This window comes from Pavona decussata, unplaced genomic scaffold (assembly GCF_977016875.1).
Source record: "Pavona decussata unplaced genomic scaffold, jaPavDecu1.1 SCAFFOLD_84, whole genome shotgun sequence".
NCBI classification, from domain to species: Eukaryota; Metazoa; Cnidaria; class Anthozoa; order Scleractinia; family Agariciidae; genus Pavona; species Pavona decussata.
The window spans coordinates 3,836,953-3,859,837 of record NW_028145502.1 but is presented as its reverse complement, the minus strand read 5'-3'; the positions used below and the strand labels follow the sequence as shown (position 1 = coordinate 3,859,837).

Here is a 22,885-nt window from a genome sequence, read left to right as displayed (position 1 = left end):
AGGGTTTTTCTCCGGGTACTCCGGTTTTCCTCCCTCCACAAAAACCAACATTTCCAAATTCCAATTCGACCTGGAAACAGTGGAGAGAAGAGCCACTCCGTGGATTCCACTGAAATTCCCATTTATTTTATTTATTTATTTATTTAATCGTGCTTCGCTCGCACGCGTTTTCCCGCGCTTGGCGCCGGTTACATGAATTTGCTTCGAATTGTGATTGGTTCATTGCGCTGTTTACGTCTGTTCGTCTGTTGTGATTGGTCAGAGTAATTATTTTTGTTTTTATTTTACCACACTCAACTTAACACCGCTCTATACTCTCATACAAAACGGTTTACTGTTGGGATAACTAGGCCAAGATAACAGTTTTTCTAGCCTCAGGCCCGGTCCACACGGCTACATTTTCACTCGAAAGTTTGCGTTTTCTGCGTTTACACGACAGTTTTACAATCACTTCATCAGTCCACACATAAACTGACGGGTCTGTACTTCCAGTATGGTGTAAACTGTTTTAGGAGTAAATTAAGGCATTAAAGTCAGTACTATACAATACAAATCGAACCCACAGCAAACCTGTAATATCACATAAATAGTCGTTTTCCAAAAATTGTTTTTTTTTTTTTTGCGCTGTCCATTAGTCTGAAATGTCAGCCGTCTCCTCCCCCTAACCCACAGGGGGCGCGGGAGGAGACGGCTGACATTTCAGACTAGCTGTCCATACGAATAACGTTTCAGAAGAATTCCTCTTCGGAAACCACTTTCCGGACTTTCGAAAGTTTGCGTTTTCGATGGGAAATAGCGTGGACGGGAAAAGTTTGTGTATTTTCCTTTAAACTGAAAACGCAGCTTTAAGGAAGGGGCCTCAGTCCCCATCGTAAGGAAAGACGACGGCGACAAAACAAAACTATTACTAACAAAACGTCACGATTAAAATGAATTCGCGTTTTTTCAAATGTCGTCGCGATTATTCCAACTCGCTTTACAAGTCAAATGTAGGTGAAATGTCCTGGAGTTGAATTCTTGGAGGCCGCACCCAAGTTTAGAAAGAGAAAGAAAAATTCGTCGTCGTGTGTTTACGTCTTTCATAAAACGTCCCATCAGGAAATTTCACGTCCTAGTCGTGCAGTGACGGCAAAGAAATGTACCAAAAAGTGTAATGCACGTGCAGAGTTGTTGTTTTGGTTATTAAGCCGATTGCTTTTAAGTTTTTTGACGTTCTTGTTGCCTTCGCCGTCGACGTTGCTAAAGCTCCCTCTTAAGCAGCTTAAGGCCTTTTTTAAAAAGTGACCTAATCAGCCATGGCACTTTTCCTGGCCTTCTCCTTTGAATCAAGACAAATGTGACGTTTAGAAGTCAAGTCTGTATACGAATCTGGCAAAACGTGTTTTTGTAAAAGTCGAGTTAAAAGATTTTCAGTCTCTTTACAAACTTAGGTTATGTGGCAATTCAATATTGAAGACTATAGCTTAACAAGTTTAAATAACACCAAGTCTAACTGACAAAATTAATAATTGTAGCCAGGAAGCGTACATTGAGGTTATAAAAACAATAGGACATTTTCACTATGGCGTCATTTTACTACATCTACCAGAATTCATTTCGTTTTCCTTTTCAAATTCAAATTTTGTAATCCCAGTGGACAACAAAGAACAATAGCTCTAATTAGCATGAGAAAACAAAAACCAGAAGGATTCCGGTAGTTGTAGTAAAATGACGCCATTGTGAAAATGGCCTATTCCACACAGTTATTTAGCAAAAGTTAGCATCAGAGCATTACAGTAGAGCATTATTCGACAGTCTGTTAAAAAATAATGATTAAAATAACATTTTAGCTTTTGACAGTTAATAAGATCATGCTACTCGCTTGCTGTTATCGTTTTGAGCGGTTACCAACTCACATCTAGCCAAGAATTTCCAAAGCAAATAAAACCTGCACCCGGTGCCAAGCGCGGGAAAACGTGTAAAAGATTCGCCACCATTGGTTGAATTGAGGTACCTGATTGGTTGAGAAATTTATTTCCTCACTTTGATTGGCTACCGCAGATTGCAAGATATTTGGACTAGCTACTGAGTTCAGCACAGCACAAACAGCCAAAACAAAATGGAAAGCCAAACAAAAATGGGAAGCCCAAGGTAAACAAAAAAATAGTAAACACCTTTAGACAAGTTCTAATTTTCCAGGGACGGTAGCTGTTCGCAAAGCCACAATTGACAGCGGCAAATTAACAACAACAACAACAACAACAACAACAACAACAATGCCAACAAACCCAAACAAACAACACAAATAAATCCAATTGTGTACATCAACGGACGAGAATTCAAACCAACATTACCGTACAGTTCTGAAAGGCTATGGCCGGAAAACGTTACTTAGAGTAATTTTAAACAATAATTAACCTACACGCGCTAACTTTGTGCCTCTTCTCAAGTTTATTTCAAAATTATCTCTGTTCGATACAGGAGAAACAGAGGTACAACTTAGCCAATTTTAATCTTTCTTCTTTTGCAATTCTATGTTTTAGTATTTTTTTCTTCAAAATATTCCAGGGTAAATGTGCACAGAAAATAAATAAGTTCGGTTCCATAAACCTTCGAACAGACAGCAGCGATGAAACATACAGCACTGAAAAGGACTGTGTGCACGACAAAGTTAAAAAACGTCTTTAAGCTAGTGTTGGCAGCAAGTTGACATGCGAACACGTCAAAACAACAGTTGGTTTGCGAAAAATGTTGAAAAACTCGTTGACGTCTAAAAAAAATTCTGCAGTAACAAAACTCTCTTAACTACAAATTATTATTATTTCGTCTACTTTACAAGCTCTGGTTTGTTCAACAGTCGGGGGAATCACTACCGAGAATTTGTAAGGTCAGCGAACGCTGTCACAACATCTATACGTCTTAAGGATATACCACGTTACCTGGCAACCAAAATATTAGGGAGATTTAGTATCGGGTATACACTGTACGTGAAACACGAACGGCAAAAATGACCATGTGACCACGATTTTCCCGCCATTTTTCGCGTTTGCCGGTTGCCGTTTCTACGTGCAAAAATTTTTTTTCGCGTTTGCCGTCTACGTGAGAACTACGTAAGTATTTCTTCCTTTTTTTCTTATACATATAAGTAGTTAATTGTTGAAAATAATTTTTCCGGCAAGTCATACGTGGATAAATTAAGTTTCGTATTTAAAAATCCTTTTTGACTAACTCCTTACCGCACTTTTCCTCATGAACTCACCACAATGAGTCGCAGAACAGCTTCATCGAAACTCGCAAAAGCGGTTCGCGCTATTTCACGTGAAACGTGAAACGGCAAGGTGACGTTTGTTGTTTCACGTTAACGCGATGCTAAATCTCTCTACTCTAACAAAAACTACGGGCAAGCCGGACTCTCTCCGGACTCGGGATTAAGTCCACTCTCCCCGAACTGATTACGCACTTTAATAATATATGTTATTTGTTTTGGGTATTTTGAACAAAACACTGCGGCAGAGTGCACCCGATATGAACTGTAATCTTCTTCTGTTAATTCTTCTCTTGTTTTTCTCATTTGTACATCTTAAATCGACCACTTTTCATCAAGACGCTGCAAAGAAGAAACAAGCAAAGCTATCAAACATTTTTTGCCATCTAGATCTCCAAACTCTACCATAATTACGTTACAACGTTGCATTGATTGAAGGAAGATAGCGATGCCATTGCTGCGTAAATTTGTGGAAACCGAGGTGTGTCCAAGGTGTGTGACACAGAGCACAATGGTGCTCGGTTTGTTCGTCGTGTGCTCCTACGCCTATAGCCTCGGTAACAGCCCTTTAACTCCTAATTTCCCCATTGTAATTCGTTCATAAAAACCCTAAATAAAACTCAATCTCGCACCAGATCTTCTCACTCTTCGTTCACGCGCCGAGGCGCGCGCAAAGTCTCTTTGCGTTTTGAAAAAAATGACCCTGTGACCACGAGTTTCCCGCCAATTTTTCGCGTTTGCCGTTTGACGTTTCTGCGTGAAAAATTCGCGCGAAAATGATGACGCGCCCAGCATTGAACCATTTTCATTGACTAGTCAGATTACAGAACGTGGCCGATTACACGGATGTTTTTCTCCAAAGAGGAACACCTGGGTATGAGATTACAAAGAACTCACCAAACGGATCTGAACCAAACGGATTGCTGAAAGGATCTTTCATAGAAGAGCTCGAGTCTTTATTATCTGTGGTTTTCTTAGAATCTGAGCTTCCTTCAGAAGGTTTAAAAGGGTCGGAGCTGAAAAAGTTATCTGTCGGACTCTGAAACAACAAGAAAGTTAAGCCTATAAGTCTCAATAATCAACATATATATTTTCCAAACTGTTCTCCATATATTTCTTATGATACTCGATTCTGCTTTTGACATTTAAGTGTTTATATGGTCTAGCTCCTAATTATTTGATTGAATTAATTAGCATCAAAAAGCAATCCAGGTACTCTCTTAGGTCAAACGAGTCTTTATTACTCGAGTTACCTAGCACTAAGACTCGTCCAACCCTTGGCGATCGTGCATTCCAGTCAGCGGCACCTTATCTTTGGAATGCATTACCTTCAACAATTCGCAACATAAAGACATTGGACACTTTCGAGACTGCTGTTTTTTTTTTTTTTTTTTTTTTTTGAATTTAGCCTTTAAATAGATTTTTTATTCATGTCTTGTCTTTTAACTAGTTTATTGGCTATGTAATCTCTGCCTTTGATAGTATGGGCTTGTAGTTTTTAATAGTTTCTTTTGTTCTTAGTTGCTCTTAACATAGTTCTATTTTAACACTATTGTGAAGCGTAACTGAATATATCCACATAGAGGTTAATTTAAACATTTACAAAATTTGATCTGTTGATCATCGCCTAAATTCTCAGTACCGGAATGCTTGATTAAGCAGTTATAATCACGTAAGAAGAAATTAGATTAGCTTGTCATTATTGGGGCTCAATGGGGTTATTGAGAGGTTTCCAATCGCGGTAAACACTTCTTTCCACATCTCAAACTGACCTTTTCTCTCAGTTCTGCATTTTCATATATGAAAATGAAGAATAAATCACGCTTAGCTACTTAGCTGTTCTCTAACATATAGAGTGTTTTCATTCACGTGACTACTGGCCATATTGGTTTACTGAAACAAAAGAAAGTATTTGCATAAAAATAGAGTTCAATTCCCAGAGGTTTAGTTTGGGACACAAACATGGCCGCCATTTCTTTGTTTTGGGACAACAACATGGCCGTTGTGACGTCATGTGAAAACACTCTATAAACAGATGCATTAATTTGGGGAAGTGTTTTGTAATACACTGTTTGCCCTGATAAGGGTACACACATGTGTCAGCAGACATTGAACAATTCACTTCTGTTTGTTTTGCAACAACGTTGATAATCTTTTACTTACTTTGATGCCTGGAAATGTACTTTGAAATGGATCCATAGCGAAAGGATCTGATTTTGATGGCGAAGATGATAAACCTGCAAAAAAAAAAAAAAAACAGAGCACGTGATTGTAAAGGTTTGAATAACCAATCAGAGCTCAGTATTTACTGGTTTGGTATATCCTTATTTCGCTTTCAAAGACTTACCATTGGCTATCCCTGAAGCAGTACCATTAGCTTCTCCGCTCGCTGGTAGATCGCTCTTGAAAGGATCAGTTTTAAACAAATCTTCTTCACCCTGAAAAACATAACATGAAGCTCATGATAATAACTCGTCTGGTGTACAATAGAGACTCACCCCCCTCCCCACCACCAACCGACATCTGGTTGACTGTATCGGCTAATGAGACCACAATAATGTTTCTACAAGATATTGCAACCCCTGTCGGCCCAGCAGTTTTCATTGGATGAATCAGTTTTTGGGAGAAGTTTTGATGCAGTTAGAAGTTCGATTCTCACTCTCCTCAACCTCGTTCCCAGGTTTTTTCCAACCCTGGGAACGAGGTTGCACTCTCCGCTGACCAGTAAGTCTCTCGGCCTTTTTTGTGCCCTGGTTACACGAGAACGACAGTCGACGAGAGCTGAAAGGAATTTAAGCTGTGTGAGAGCGGACGAGTGTCAATGAGAGTGTATGAGAGCTAAAAGCCAAATATTGTAGATTGTTTGAGAGTACATGAGAATTGGTGAGAGCGTTTGAGAGTTTCTTACCTCGAACGGATCTCCGGGAAACGGATCCGCGAAGGAGACGCTCTTATAATGGAACGGGTCCGTTTTGAAAGGATCGTCTACGTGAAAAGGGTCGCTAGACTCTGAAAGAGAAAAGATATTTATCCGCATTTAAATTTGCACAGAGACTACAAAGTTAAGAAAGAGTAGAAAGTAAACCCTGCTAAAAGTCGCAAGCACCAACAGGTAGGGTCGGACACGATATTAAGTACTCGATACTAGCACTATCAAGTATCGATACGCAAGAGCGGTATCGATTGTTTTAATGCTGTTGTACACTGCGCATGTGCCGTGCCGTTTCATTGAGTCTGCAGGAAATCTTGTTTATGTGAAGCGCACCCTCTTAAGGCCCTATTGTGTTTACTGTTACTGCGTTCTTGTATGATAAAATTGAGCGTAATATCACAGCAACGTCGTAATATCGATACTAACATGGAAAAGTACCAAATATCGACAAATATCATCGTCATATGTACCGATTTGAAAAACGCGAAGAAGTTACCAAATCTGCAAATAAATGGAATGAGAGGGCTCACCTGTTTCTGAAGAACTAAATAAATTTTCTTTACTCTTGAAAGGATCTGAATCCTAAAAGAAAGAATCAGTAGTAAACATTACACGCCTTAACCAATCAGATAGCATTAGTAAAGACTACGAAAGCCGAAGAGGGTCTTCCGACTTCGGACTTCAGACTTCCGAGTTTCAACTTCGCACTTCCGACTTCGAACTTCGGACTTCGGACTTACGATTTCCGACTTCCGACTTTTAAATATCTGCTGGATCTCGGCCACCGTAGGTAATCACACAATTAAAAGTTCAATCTGAAATAAATAAGCGGAAGCGAAATTTCCCTCAAAGGCTCAACTAAGCGCGCATTATTTTTGAACAGTTCTGGCTATTCAGTAATGTCGGTTGAGGAATACAGTCAAACCTGTATTAAGCGGCACCGTATTAAGCGGTCACCCTCTATTAAGCGGTCAGTTGTCAAAGTCCCGAAAATTACTTCCCTTATTTACTGTAATCCTGACCTGTATTAAACGGTCACCTCTATTAAGCGGTCGCGGTCACCCCATACTAAGCCCCAGTGAGCTGTTTCTTTTGTCTTGACCTGTTTTAAACGGTCACTTTGTTAAAGGAAATCACTTAAATATGGTAACAAGTAGCGTGCCAGGCAATTGAGTTTCTAATGAACTGCACAATCGTGGCGTTAATGTTTTACTGGTCCGTTTCAATACCATGCTCTTTTTTGTCATACCATTTTATCGCCGAACTTTCTTAACCAAGTAAGTGATGTATTCCGTGCAACCTGTATTAAGCGGTCACTGAGCCATTCCCCGAGGGTGACCGCTTAATACAGGTTCGACTGTAATAGAATATACATAATCAGTTTCCAAAAGAACACAATTCCACTTATTCTCATTAAACTGAAAACCTTCCCAAAAGAACACAGTTCCTGTTATTCTAAGTCAACTGTATTGCCATTCTCCTATCAGGAGAACAATGAATGGAATACTATTCCAACAGAACATGAATATCCTCTATTCTGTGTATTCTTATTTCGGAATAGCCACAAAAGAACGCGCCCTATCGAACGAACATATTCGACGAATTTCCGACATATTTCGAAACCTCTTCCGAGTATCTTCGTGTCTTCGGGGTGGCTTCCGGAAGCGACTGACTCAACAGTCCACATTACAGTGTACCACTGTTTGGGATAAACTGAGCCGCTTTTAGACAATCAAAAGACATAACTTTTTGCGTAGTAACTGTATAATTAACTCCTAAAGTTAAGTTCAAATTAACGTACCTTAAAATCATCTACGGCTTCATCTACTCGACCAGATCCAACGCTAAAACCACTTATACTACTAACAGGACTGCTACCAGCCTAAAGGATATCAAAGAAAGTAAATAACTAATACGCTTTGACATACAGTGCTTCTGTATGGACTGTGGAACACAGCTTGAAGTTGTTGGTCGAATGGAAGATTTCTCCACCCGCTATTGTAAATTTTGTTGTAAAACAAACCCAAACTTTAAATCACACTTCACCGTTCACAACAGACGTGAACAACACAATGGACCAATTAGAATCGAAGCAAAGCGCGGGAAAACATGCAACCGGCGCTTCTGCGCGGGAAAACTCGGACGAGGCAAGCCAGGATTGGTCTGAATAGACGACTAAACAGGATGTTTGCTTTGATTGGTTGTTTGTCTTGTCTGAGTATAGGACCCAGTCCCTGAACAAGCATCCGTTTTTGGAAAGCGAAGATTATTCTAAACAGTTAGACTTCCCTCCACACTTATAATTCAACACATTTTGGAACGCTGCCCAAAGCGCTTTATACTATTGCTATGATCGCTATACACATGCTATAATTTATTACAATTATTATCAATTTATGATGCATTCATTTGAAATTTATTCGCATAAATTACCGTCGCTCTGACACTCATCGCGTCCGCTTCAGAAGGTGTTGGTGTCATGTCAAACGCATCATGTAGAGGCGTAAAATCAGGAATGGGGGTAGGACCGCTGGATACGCTGTTGGAGTTCATCAGGGAATTGTAATGCGCGATATTTGCATTTAAACTGCTATTCGTTTCTTCCAGCGTGGATACCTTGGATCTAACCTAAATAAACAAAATGGAAATCTTTCAACGATTGTTACAAGCACAATTAAGCTGATAAAGTACTTGCGAATGCAACAAGAATGGCTTGATTTGGATGGGAAACGTATGAAGCCAGCACACAGTTCTCAACAATGATGATGATGGGTTTGAGGCCTATAAAAGCGTCAAATTTCACTTCCGGTTGAATACAATACCGCGCAAGACAGGAAACTGGGGATAGTAGAGCTGTGACGTCAATACAGGAACGCTTAGTCTCGCGGTCTCTCTATTCCTCAGTTGTTTCATTTTGAGTATTCAACAACTCCATTTTACATTTTCGTCCACACAGTTTTCTTTCTCTGCACACGGAAAACAACTACAGATACGCCTTAATCACGGGGACAGAAAATTTATAAGAATATTTTTTTCGAGTTTTCATACGAGAACAACATGAAGATTTGATCAAGCAACTAAAAATTCGGTCATATACACTTTAAGGATATCAGATTTCTAAGGGAACCTAGACCGACAGCACCTAGACAGAAGCACTCTACTGCTTTTAAATGTTAACGTACCTGTGATAATTCTGTGTGAACAGTTTTAATTTGTTTTTGAACCGCCTCCAGGTGCTCCTTGCTGTGTTCAATCTGTTGAAAAAATGTTCCACATATTCTTAATCAAAACCACAGAATACAAATTGATCCTCGTCTGTTAAAGCTTTAAAAACACCAAAGAGAGAGAAACAGAGAGAAATTCAACACTTGCCTCTCGCTCAAGTTTCGTTTCTTCGTCTCTTAGCTTGTTCAACTCGTCCCTTGCTTGACTCAGTTCCTCTTCTTGTTGCTAAAAAAACATGGCAAAAACGCAGTTTTTTTATGTTATTAATCGTGGTGGCGACTCCAGGTAATCTCGTTCTGCTGATGGGCAAGGATTCGCAAGGAATTGAGCGTGGAAAATGCGCTTGTGGTGAATATCAGGAGTTCGAGTGAGACACTGGAGCTTCTGTTTCCTTTATAACCTTTTATTTCCTAGTGGAACGAAACGGTAAATTTACATTTTCTATAACCTCCCTCGTCGACCCTGTTAGGGTGGCGATACGGCAATTTTGACATGTTTCCATACCCCTCCACTCCACCCCCAGCTCTGAGGAAGAGGGGTGGACGGTTTGGAATCCACACTTACCAGGGCAGATTGTCTTGATGAGGAAATTTGTGCTTGTAAGCTGTTTATCTAAAAAGAGAGACAACAGGAAGTTATGGATATCGATCCTTTTGGTCCTCACTAACTGCAATTTCTCACAAAGGCTGTCCTCAGATACAGTCGAACCTCTCTACAGACGCCTCCATTTTACGGACAGTTGCATTGCTATTGCGCAGACTAAAATTCAAATAAATTGCACCTCTCGTAATACGCATGTTTAACTCTCACATGTTACCGTTATTCATCCCGTTAGTGTAAATGTTCACCTTCACTTCATTAATCGCTTTTCTGAATTTTTGTATGAACCATAAGATGGGCATATTTTTTTAGAGTTAAAACCAGAAGTTTGTGGAGCCGAAAACATCAACCAAATATTTTAAACAAACTGAACACAGACTTCTTAAAAATCCCAACTGACAGGAAGGCTTACCAGTTGCCTATTTACAAAACGTGACCGAGGATTTGAACAGGGGAATACCCCGAAACAAATCCAAGCTAGTGAACGGAGAGGGGACTGGAACCTGGGGCCTCCAGATTACGAGTCGGCGCATCTAACCACTCGACCAGGCCCATACATACAGAATTATTGTGAACGAAAACCACTCACTGTTTTTGTTTCTTCATCGCACTTTTGCTTCACGTCCTTTAGCATTTCTTCATACTTGGCTTTCTAATAATAAAGCAAAAATATTGGCGTCACCCGCCTGCTTGTGAATGTATTCTGGAATAAAAAACTTCCCGAATTGTCCTATTTTATTTTGTTTTAAAGAAGTTGTGGGGTCTAATCTTACCTCTTTGTCCAAGTCATCAAGTTTGCTCTGAGCGTCTGTCTTCTGTTTTTCTAATTCTTGGTATTTCACTTTCGTTTTCTCCAGCTCGTTTTGTAGATTCTGTCAATGAGTAGAAATGAAGTAAATCCTCTACCTGTCTTCCTTCTTTTCTTCCAAACATGCCACAACTTAATTAACCCTTCGCAGCCACAGTTCCGTCTCGAGACAGTTACTGAATATGTGTCTAATGTTTCAATCTGTGGATGATCTCCTAAAGTGTGACCATTCAAAATCAAGGTATTAAGTAGTACTTTCCTGTGGTCCTGTTTATTACGTTGTACAAGGTGGGTCTATTTTTTGAGTCCTTCGATCAAAACCTAAAGTGTGACCATTCAAATGAAAGCTACTGAGCAGTACTTTTCTGTGGTGCTGTTTATTATGCCGTACAAGGTGGTTCTATCTTTTAACTCCTTCGATCAAAATCCTAAAGTGTGACCATTCAAATGAAAGCTATAGAGCAACAAAGACCTCTCACCTGTATCTCTCCATTCCTTTGTCTGATCATGTCCTCTTTCTCTTCAATCTCATGCTGTAAACTAGCTTTTTCCCTGTTTGAATAAAATGATATGCATGATACACAGTTGATAGGGTCAAAACAATACTTGCAAGGTTGAGCACTCCCTCTGCCCCTCCCGCCCCACCATCTAACGTCTTAAAAAACGTGAGTAGTTGATGCAACATGGCAACTAGCGAGTTTTTACAACAGAATGACAACATAAAGGGGATGGCAAAATGTATTTTTGCGACCATCTAGACAGCTAATTCCTGATATATTTTGAAACAACCTTGTAATCAAATTGCCTGAAGTCCTGCCGTTATGTTTGCGTCGTAAACAACCGCAAGATTGTGTGGAAATGCAAAAATTCATGAAAATTAACAGCTGGCACGTTGGTCACACAAAGACAATAGACCCTTCTCCAAAATAGCGGCAACAGATTTGATTGAGTAAAAATTGAACTGAATGAAAAACTGATACCAGCACTGGAAAGAGCACCTTTACTTTAGTAACCTTGCAAAGTTTCAGCATATTAGGTGTTATATCAGCTTAGGAAATGTAAGATGAAATTTGACAAATTTACAGACGTTTGTATGACTGGGGGTATACGTCATACCCCCAGTCATACAAACATCTGTAAATTTTTCATTTTTCAACTTACATTTTCTCATCTGATATTACACCTGATATGCTGAAACTTTGCAGGGTTACTAAAGTAACAGTGCTCTTTCCAGTGCTGGTATACGTTTTTAATTTTAACCACCGGTAATTTGAATTTTCCGCCCCCATTTTGGAGAAGGGTCTATTCGCCGCCCTCTTTTTCTCTACTTTCCTCTGCATTTCTGTTGCGTAAACTAACTACAGTCGAACCTGTATTCTACTCTGTGCGACCTGTATTAAGCGGTCAGTAACAAATTCCCAGACCAACTAACCTTCCCAAGTCTTCAATTTCTTTGGTTATTTTATCAAGCTCTTTTATGGCAGAAAAGTCGCTTAGACTTGAAATGACATTTCCTGCTGCTGCTCCTTCCTGCAAAGAGGAAAATAAAATAAAAAAATCCTTGAGATCATTGAAAACCTTATGATACAAGTTTGTTAGAGCGGTTTCCAATTGAGTGTAATATTGAGTGTCGTAAAACCAAAACCAAAGTAATTAATCTGGCCAATCGCAACAAATGTACACAGCACAATCAGCCAATCAGAAGTCGTAGCAAATACATGTAACTGGCGCCAAGCGCGGGAAAACGCGTGTGGCCAAAACACGATTGGTTTTGGTTTGGATTCCCATTGGTTGAGAAAGTGGCGCGAGTTTTGTTAACCAATCGCAGAGCGTAGTAATGCAAAACCAAAGCAAACGCGAAATTACTTTCGGTACTCAATTGAATCCCGCTCTAGCATGCACGTAACTTACTATCTTCGAACATGACAGTATTTAACGTTGAAGTACCCAGAATTTTGCCTACTAATGAATTCATTTCACCAATTTGAGTTTTCAAAAGCATTACAAAAAGGCCCAATAAAACTATTTATTCTTAACTAAGAACCTTGTCTAGTGTAAAGGAACTTCTAGCAAAGTGCATTGGAACAGTTACATTTTGTAGTTGTTTGTACTTAAATTTGCTAATTCTTGAGCTGAAAGTGGGTGTACTTAGTAATCATTCGAAAACTCCCAAGAGCCACAATAATAACAACTTTAATATAAAACAAACTTGTTTGGTCAAGACTGACCAGTATCATTCATTTCAGCCAGAAAAATTGGAAAATTATTCGCAAATGTGTTTTCTGTACTAGTGATAATCAAAGATTGGGGAGCGCATTCGATGTCACCAGGCTCTCTCTCCTTTGCCAAGTTGGTGATGATGTCATCCGCCCCTGCAAAATCTGCGGGGGATGCCAAATACGCGTCCGAAGATTCAAGAGCAGGGATGGCACAGTGGTGAGAGCACTTGCCTTCCACCAATGTGGCTCGGGTTCGATTCCCGGACGCGGCGTCATATGTGGGTTGAGTTTGTTGTTGGTTCTCGTCCTTGCTCTGAGAGGTTTTTTCTCCGGGTACTCTGGTTTTCCCCTTCCCTCAAAAACCAACATTTCCAAATTCCAATTCGATCTGGATTATTGTTAAGTACTTTATCATGAGCCTCTGGCTCGGGAGATTGCGCAAGCACTCCCCATGCTAGTGATGTCAAATTTGAATTTATTTTATTTATTTTTATTCATTTAATCAAAGTTATCCCATGCAATCTCGACTCCAATCTGTATTAGGAGTGCATTATTTCTATGTCAAAAGCAACAACTGAACTTGCTTTACAAGTATGCAAACAGATAACTATTAACCTCTCCAGCAGCCGCAGGGGTAACAGCACCCCCAGTCCTCATGGAGGGTGGAACCATCTCTGGGCTCAGAGCCTGGGGTGGGTCGACGCCCATGACCTTTTGGTGAATAAGATACATGGCCAGGGCAAACTGTTCGGAATTCAGATGACCTTGGTTTGCTGTGTCACAGAGCCCCCTTAATAAAAGGAAGCAAAGCAGGAAGTGTTAGTTATGAAAGGAAAGATCGTGAGGTTCATTTGCATTAGCATAGATAGTTACATAAATGTAAAGTTCATTAGTATGATCATAGAAAGATCGTAAACCAAAGATATAAATTTCAATAATTATGAGGTTCATATATAAGATATTATGTTAAGTAGAGGCAACCTGTTCTCTAAAGGGTTATAACACTCTTCAAAGGTATCACAGGTTTTAAGATTTTGAACAGTTAGGCAACAGGTTAGTGAACCTGGAAGGATAGCTAACTTGGATACAGTTTGTAAAAGCTGGTTGAGATGTTCAAAGCAGCCAGGCAAAGTCATGTTCACTGATGGTCAATTTGCCCATTGCTTGGCTTTTAATGAAACCCCTGAGAAGTAATTGGACTTAAGAAGGAATAAAAGTCAAGAATTTTTTTCAGTACAAAATACAAAGAAATTAACGGACAGAGTTAAGTGTAGAAAACAGAGGCATCTATCTTGTACCAGATGTGAGCAAGGACTTGTTGTGGCAATCCAGATGCCATGAAGGTACTCTTCACCTCTTCCCCTGCAAGCAAACACACAAGAATCTTCTAGAGACCTTGAATGAATAAACCACAAGCCCTATGGACAGTTATCCTGGTATTTAAAAAACTATAAGTATGTAAATTATGATCATCTGAGTACCTCAAGCAGTCCTTCTCAGGACTACACTCACCTGGATGATCTTAATAATTAATTTTATTTACGTACTTATGACATGACTCCTGGGTTCAAACCATTTACAGATTTAATATACTTTTTGATTGGTCACAGCAAAAGTTCACATGTCAGAATCAAATCAAAGTGTTCCCACTTTCTGGATTCTTACGGTAAAATGCGAAGAAACTTTAAAAACTGTTTTGGTAAAGTGAAAGAAATACAGTACTGTGAAATTTTAAATATGAACTACATTAAAAATGCTGCTCACAGCTTATTAATACATGTTACAGGATTGTATACCTGAAACAAGTCCGTCAGCATCTTTATCAGCTTGCTTGAATATAGCATCGTATCGCAGCTTATCAGCACTTGTAACCACCCAAGGGCTTTCTGTAGGAGCCTAAACAATGAAAATAAAATATATAATGTCTTTACTCTAAATAACAGAGTATCCTTGTAGTACAGCAAAACCAGTACACTAGACTGGGTAAAAAAATAATAACACTTCAAAATAATTTACTTCTCATGGCCACAAATTAGAAATAACATAATTTTTCACAATAAATTCAATAGCATAATTTTCATAAATTTGCATAAATAGTGGGGCATGTTGCTGATTAACATGGATATTCTTCTAACCAGTTTCCATATATTTCTAATGAGTACTACTAGTGAGAATTGTAAAAATAATCAAGACCTCTTGGTGATCATTTTCCTTATTCTCATTTCCTCTATTATTTGATCACGAACTGATATTAAGGAGAAGTTAGATGCTTATCACTGTTGGGGCTTAAATGGTAAAACCTTACAACAAAAGGCAGACTTGCTTGTCCATATTTTGGTGTGTTTGCATTGTAGAGGTAGAATTTTACAGAAAGTCAAGAATTTCAATGGTGTATGAAAGATATACTAGTATTGTTACCAACACATAAACTCTTAAATTTTCCTAAAATTTTAAATTTTGTTAGAGCTCAATAATATTCTACTGTAAGTCAAAGTGGCTGTGTGGGACACCAATCAATGAAGAATTTGTTGAACTAACTGTAACAGAGAGAACAGAGCTGCTGATTGAGGGTGGTGTAAGTCCCTTGGGAGATGGTGAAGATGGCGCCGATGACGTCAGCTTTAACTTCCGCTTTGAAGGAGGAATAACTTTGCCGTGAAGAGTGAGTGGGACTGGATCTCCCTCCAGTGCACGGTACACCAAATGCATTGCCTGAAAGAATATGGGAATTCAATAACTTAAGTCACAAAAGTCCTTTAACATAATGGGTACTTCTCTACATAAGTTCCATACTAGGTATGTGCAGTTCTATGGTTTTTGCAATACATTGAACTGAAATGGGGTTCACACAGTTCACAGGTCAATTTAGCAGAGAGACCATGGGGGATGTGTCCCATGCTCATCTTGGAATTTCCTTTCAATGATGATAGGTTGCAAACTTACGTCTTTGTTAAATTTATTAAATGTTTTTAATCATGATGATAACTCTCTCTTTTCTACTGTTGCTTTGTATACATTTTTCTTTTCATTATGTAGTTTAATTTTCAATGGACAATTTTCTGGATCCACCATAATTATTATCTCGGACCACTTTGGTCAAAATAGGGAGTGTCTAGCCCTCTTACCTGAGAAAGGGTACCTACAGTAAATGCTGTCATAGGTGAAACTTTTTCACTATCTTGACTTAAAGAGGGGGAAATATTTGAGGCTAACAAGAAAATCACACTGCGGTCTATCAAGGGTTAATGTTTCTAGATCTGATCACCAGCCAAAATTTCCAGTGTTCCATATTCCCTGTCTGACCACACCTCACTAATAAGATAATCACATATAAGCTCCTTTCCTTACCACAGCAAACTCGTCGCTATCCAACATGCCATCTTTATCAATGTCAGCCAGCTCCCAGACTCGACCAAGCACATCAATGGGAAGCTTGGAGTTTAGAAGAACCTGCGTGTGTTTTAATAGAACACTGTAGTTGGGGATAAATTATTTGTCAAAGAATGGTTAATCCATCAGTGACCATATGCTGATATTAGGCGGTTCAGGTTCATTTATTTCACACTATTTACATAAAATTAACATAGAAAGAAAAGTATAGTTACAACAGATGATTACAAGATAAAATAATTTCAGTACAGATTATAAAATGTGTGTGGTGGTCAAAGTAGCAAAGGCTTTCTAGTTGGTACTTAGTTTGTAAAGAAACTGTGGTGCTGTGTTGGTGGGGAGTAGAAACAAATGTTTGGTTTATCAGAAGAGTTGATAACTAAAGGTACATTGGCCACTGAAAGAGATTTGAGTGCCAATGTTTCGAGGGTTAGCCCTTCGCCAGAGCAAATTATGAAGGGTTAACACTTGAAATGTCAGCACTCGAATCTCTCTACAGTGGCCAAATTACCTTTAGTTCTCAACTCTGTTGATAAACCAGAAATTCATATGCTTATAGTCAATGATCACATGTTTGAAATAGAATAGTGTTACTGCTCATTGAACTTCTACAATACAAAGACGATTTAATGCATTCAAGTATCTCAACTGATACCACATTGCAAATAATATTAACATTGATAGAACTTGGAATTTTCAAAAAAAAAATATAATTATTTTAATGTCTTTTATACATAAATAATACATGTACCAATATGAAGTACTATCAATCATAAAAATTGCATTCTAAGTATCAACTCACAGGTCGCACTTTCTCTCCTGGTAACAGTCCATTCACTGGCTTTAACCCCTAGAATCACATATTCCAGAAAAATGTTAGCAAATAAGAAATATTCTGAAGATGACTGAAGCGCATCTTGACAAACTTACATGTAAGGACCGTGCCTACTTTTGCTACTGCGCATACTACGGTTTTCCTATGAGTGGTGCCTACTAATACAGGGATATTTTTGCGCGGTTTAAAACTATGTGGAGAAAGGAGAACCCAGAAAATGAAAATTGGGGGTAACTATGCATTATTCAGAGAAAACAAAGCCTCAATTTGGAAAAAAGCACCATACTTGCTTTGTATTTTACGGCTGTTTAGAATAATTGTTGCTTAATTATCTCTAAGAAATTTGTGGTTACCCCCAATTTTCTTTTTGGATTTCAATAGCGCTTGCTAAGATCTGCTTTTCCCGCATAGTCATAAACCGCGCAAAAATACTTCGGTATTAGTCGGCACCGTCCTCAAGAGTTAAGCTTTTCCATATCTGTCAGCAAGGAATGGACTTTAAGTAACACATAATTTTGTTGCTTAGTGTTTAAGTATCTAAACAGATTTGACATACCTCAAAAATGTTGTCGTATTTTGTTTTCTCAGCTGGTTTTACAGCCCAAATTGTGCTCTCTTGCGGCGGAGGAACAGCAGGAGGCATAATATCTCCCTGAAAAAGAGAGCACAATCGAGATCATTTTTGTGTTGGTACACATATATTAACAACTGTCAAAACCATCCAGAAGTTTTTATTGATTGATTTTTTTTGGGGGGGGGGGCGGGGGGGGGGAGGGAGTGGGTTGGGTGGGTGCCTCACATGGTGCTTTTAAAAGTCCTGTATTTGCCCATCCCCTCTAGGTATTCCTTTCGTCCTTATTTTTGTTTCCTTTTCTTGGTAATGATATGTATATCATGCTGTTCTTATGCTAACTAGTTTTCATTTACATATGAAAAGCAGTGGGGTTTGTATCAAAACAAGGTCACACCCAACCTCGCTTCCAATCCAAGGCCAGGCCACTAAGCACACAACTGTAAATGGGCCATTGAACCCATGTTTTCAGAGCGTATATTTTGTGACTACTGGTAATAGAAAGGAAGTGCAAAGTTGTTTTAATTAGTACTTACAGAAAGAGTGCGGTCCAGCTATAACACCCAGAAGAAACACAAACAAAACAATACAGTTGTACCTTTTGCATGCTCTTGGTGTTTGCTTGTGGAAGGTGGCTTACAAGAGATTTAAATACATGTACTGTGTCTTGTTAAGAAGGTCGGTTAGGGTGGATGGTTTAAATATTGTGTTCATGAAAGCTGCTGTTACTGATAGTTAACACAGAGTTAATAGAACAACACTGTACAGTAATCATCCCTAGAGATGAACTTTTTTTTTTTCAAGCTAGGAGCTGAGAAAACAACTTAGGGTAAATTTGGTTGTTACATGTGCTACATGTATTTTCAATTTTTATTCTAATAATATTGCATTATCAGTACTCAGCAATGTAATACTGATAGGAGGGAGGAGGGAGGGAGGGGAGAGAGAGGGAGGTGGAAGGTGGCATGGCCAAGTGGTCAGGGCGACGGACATGTAATCCGGAGGAGCTGGGTTCAAGTCCTGCTCTGACCACTTGGATTTGTTTCACGGTAACCCCATTTTCAAATCCAAGGCCATGCTTTGTAAATAGCCAACTGGTTTGCCTCCCACCAGCTGGGATTTTTAACAAATGTAACACATTACATGTTCAGTTTGTATAATATTATTTATTTGAGCAGTGATTTATACTGTCCCCAATTAGCATCACAGTGATAAAAAAATTAATACTTCGACACTTAAAGAAAGTCATTTATTCTATTCATTTATGTTTTCGTGTTGAGAGCAATGTTAATAAATTAAATATATTTAAATTTCATTTGACAATTTTACCATATCTTATGGGAGCATTTAACATATGAAGCTAGACAGACTTATACAGCTGTAAGTTACTACGTCAAACCAATGGGTTATGTCCTCTGACTTTTTTCTACCCAGCTAGAACACTGGAAAATCAAATGAAACAGATGCCACTGGCCCACAGGTCTAATTATGTAAGAGACAAGTGAACACACTCACCACTTTGGGAGCAGGGACAAGTAGCATCAGATTTGACAGAGAGACATCTTTTCCATTCTGAGCCAATGCAATCAGTCTCAGGGCCAGGAAAAATCTCTGCGACAACAGAACACATAACAGACCTCTCTATGGGAAGTTCCAAAGAATTAAATTTTTTTGTCGTGGGGGAGCGGTGGTGTATTAGCTAGTCAGTCGGACTTTTAAATGTACAAATATCCAAGGATTGGGGGCTTGGTGATTTGAGGGTACAATAGGCTGGTCTTTACATTGCTGTCTTGTTTCCTTAGACAAGAAACTTTGCTCCAGATTGTCTCTCTTCACCCAAGTGTATATATGGGTACCGGCGACATACTGCTCGGGGTAACCCTGCGATGGGCTAGCATCCCATCCAGGAAAGGAGTAGTATCACTCCTAGTTGCTCTTTGCTACAGAAACTGGGTTAAGCTCTGGCCATGTGGGCCAATTAGTTACAGATTTTGTTACTCCACTATAAAAGATATTACACTACACTACTCTCATTATACCATACTTTGCTACACCAACCGTAGTTTACCAGCAGTGATACCAGGTAAACTTATTTCTGAAATAATTGAAGATGTTCACGACAATTTATTGCCACGGATAAAAGATCTCAAGATTGAAGTGATGATTTACAATTACAAAATATTCTTCCAAGCATTAAATACACAATGAACAAAAAAAATTAATAATTATCTTAAAACTCAACATAGGCAATAACACATCAAGCTCTTCATTTGTATCACAAATTATTTAACGTTGTCGAGTGGTATTATAACAAAACCCTTACATGTTTGTCTAGAAATCCAGTCCCTTGTGGATCAGCTAACTCCCAAATCTACAAAACCAGAAAGCAATAAACTTAACATTTACCGAAACAAAAGCAATGATCTTAAAGTTTCAACATACAATTTTAAATAAATTAGTGTGAGCCTACTGTGAAGTAAGTTTGGAAATATGATCTTAATTATCTTATTTATCCAAAATTATCCAAAAATTATTTGTGGTTTGAGAAGCTATATCAACATTCAAATAAAAGAGCATTTCATTCCATGTTCAAACACCCCAAAGTTGGTTAAAAAACTCGGCTGTGTCTCAATTTTTTAGCCAACTTCTCAGTGTTTGGAAATTTCATGAAACACTCTTCCTTGTTATTTTGATACATTACATGAAATGAGGAGGGGATAAATAGATAGACAGACAGATCATTATTAAAACCCAAATCTTACAGTCAGAACTGAATTACATAGGTTCATATTACAAAATCTCAAAATAGTTTCCTAAGAGGAAATAAAAAAAAAATAGACCATATAAGAATAAACAATAATTTATTAATTTAAAAAAATATAGGGGTGTTTGATTGATTTTGCATTGGTGACAGATAATGAACAGCTGATCTGACCTTATGTAAAACACCTTCTTTTAAACCAGACTTCTTCAGAAAAGCTGCAGCGTCTGAGGCTCCTATCTGACCAGTATTGGAGACGTCTGCCTGTTATCCAAATTAATGTTGATCAGATGAAAACACACATTTCAAAATAAACTAACACAAAACTTAAGAGTTATGCCTTATACCAAGGTGGGTTTATGAACTATGATAGCCTGATCATCCCATTTTATATCAAACCTTCACCTAGATAGAGTAGACTTGGAAAGGTGGCAGGAAGGACTTAGTAGGTGGAAGAAAATACCTTGGTGGGGGAAAGGGGGGGGGGGGAGGGGTGACAAAAGCAATAGGAGTGTACTTGTAGTATGGGGTTAAAATCTAGTGCTCAAATCTAAAATGACATCATAAGTCAGAGAGAGATATCTGTGATACCTTTTAGGGTATTAGGGTAAAAAAATGTGACAGGAAACATACATGTATGTATTTGTCAGTACTAAGGGGTGAAAAAGAACTTGGACCATGCCCCAAAAAAGGAGGTTCCAATTTTCTTTAGGGGTTTATTTCAAAACTTCTGACGAGTATCCCGAGTCACTTATGGGAGACCTTGACCAGACAAGAACCCATGCTGAAGTGGGGGGAGGGGGATGGAACTAGGAGATGGTTTGCAAATGGCTCACATAGGAACTAAAACAATGAATGCATAGAAATGAAAAATAATGGGAGCTTCAAATTGAGGAGGGGGGATGAACATTAAGGTAAAAATACTTCTCAGGTTTTCTGTTATCTGTGTAGAGGGAGTTAAGGAGAGGCTCCTTATATCAACCAACAAGGCCTTATGTGCCACATGGCACGAAGTGGATAGGTGAAGGTCCTTATATCAACCAATTATTGTTGATAAGCCCTTTCAGTTAAGAAAAATTAAACTCCATGATTTGTTGCCTTAATTAATTGTCTGCCTTACTAGTGCAAACCAATTTCCATTTGAGCTTCTAATTAAAAGGTCTTTTTTCTTGGCTCACTGGTATTTATTGGGCTCTTTAACTCAATTCTTGACTATGAATTTGTTTTTTTAACATGTTGGCAGACAAACTATGGTGTGCAAATCAGCCATTGATCATTTACAGATTTAAGTTTTTATTCTCTTTAATTTATACCCTTAAATCTGCAACACTTCCATTTCAAACGTTTGTTTGTCATAGTAATTAAGAGCATATTGACATAAAGGCTAAGAATAATAACTTTATTTCTGTTGGAGTGTTTCAAGTGCACTATAAAATAAAAGTGTTGTAGTTTTAATAATTGCTAATTATTAGCACACAAGTCACGCGTGAATCACACATTTCAGAAGAACACCTCACAAACAAATTTGAGTCACTCACTTGTCTGAAGAAATTTTCATATACAGGAGCGTGTCCCGCTGACAGCTACAATGAAGCAACGGCAAAATAAAGATTATATGATTAGTAAACAAAGATAAGAAATCTAAAAAATTCCGTCTATGTTGATCCAGAGGATACTTGATGTCACGAAAGCAACACTATCGAAGATCGATTTACACATTAAGGGATTAAAACTCGCGGCCATAGTTTAGTGCTTCACTGACATTCGTGTTTTTAATAAGGCGGAAGGTAACTGATTTTTAAAACACTTTAATTTATTCCAAGGAGCTATGTCGTAAAATTGATAAACTGGGCATGCAATGATTAACATCTTGAAATTTGGTCGCAAGCAATATAAAGGCACCTTGTAAACATTAAGCTGAAACTTTAGTTCGCGATTCAAAGCTACCCAAAGCGTATTTCTTAAACAAGGGAAGACCAAAATCTGGAGAAAGCACGGGTTTTGTGAATGCGTAAAAGAACGAACGATTACTTTGCTTCAACACTTCAACCATTAAAATGAACCATAAAGCCTGGAGTCTTCACAGTACGGTAGAGTGTCGCAGATATAAAAATCTGAGCGTCTAATTACTGCAAGGTCGGAAAAATAGGGAAGAACGGCGAGGAGAAATATCAAGAAGTAACAAAAAATATCACGATCTCAAAATTCCTGACAAAATCGAAAGAAAAAGAAGCTGCTCACCTGGGTAAGGGATGGTATACTCGCTGCCATGTTTATGTCCGGAGATACAGTGGGCTCAA

At 38.6% G+C, this 22,885-nt stretch overlaps 1 protein-coding gene across 1 annotated transcript; it reads right to left on the bottom strand.

Moving 5' to 3' along the window:
• Positions 1-707: 707 nt before the first annotated feature.
• On the bottom strand, positions 708-22,880 carry LOC146475534 (epidermal growth factor receptor substrate 15-like 1). The gene is made up of 27 exons (XM_085115897.1): positions 22,827-22,880; positions 22,124-22,168; positions 20,760-20,849; positions 20,148-20,195; positions 19,340-19,435; positions 17,810-17,905; positions 17,221-17,268; positions 16,377-16,478; positions 15,567-15,740; positions 14,825-14,924; positions 14,327-14,390; positions 13,644-13,818; positions 12,242-12,339; positions 11,289-11,361; positions 10,775-10,873; positions 10,591-10,653; positions 9,966-10,013; positions 9,549-9,626; positions 9,359-9,430; positions 8,610-8,804; positions 7,978-8,058; positions 6,707-6,758; positions 6,153-6,253; positions 5,592-5,682; positions 5,408-5,481; positions 4,142-4,283; positions 708-3,586 (listed from the first exon to the last, which is right to left on the bottom strand). The coding sequence occupies exons 1-27, from the start codon at positions 22,854-22,856 to the stop codon at positions 3,579-3,581; spliced, it is 2,343 nt and encodes a 780-aa protein (XP_084972023.1). The 5' UTR covers positions 22,857-22,880; the 3' UTR covers positions 708-3,578.
• Positions 22,881-22,885: the final 5 nt, after the last annotated feature.

What these genes read in the sequence shown, in the direction of transcription:
- LOC146475534 (XM_085115897.1), bottom strand. Translation starts at nt 22,856, where the DNA reads ATGGCAGCGAGTATACCATCCCTTACCCAG. An exon ending in TTCCCGGAGATCCGTTCGAG is followed by an intron (nt 5,683 to 6,152) that starts GTAAGAAACTCT and finishes TATGTTTTTCAG; the next exon opens with GGTGAAGAAGATTTGTTTAA. An exon ending in TGCTTCAGGGATAGCCAATG is followed by an intron (nt 5,482 to 5,591) that starts GTAAGTCTTTGA and finishes TTTTTTTTGCAG; the next exon opens with GTTTATCATCTTCGCCATCA.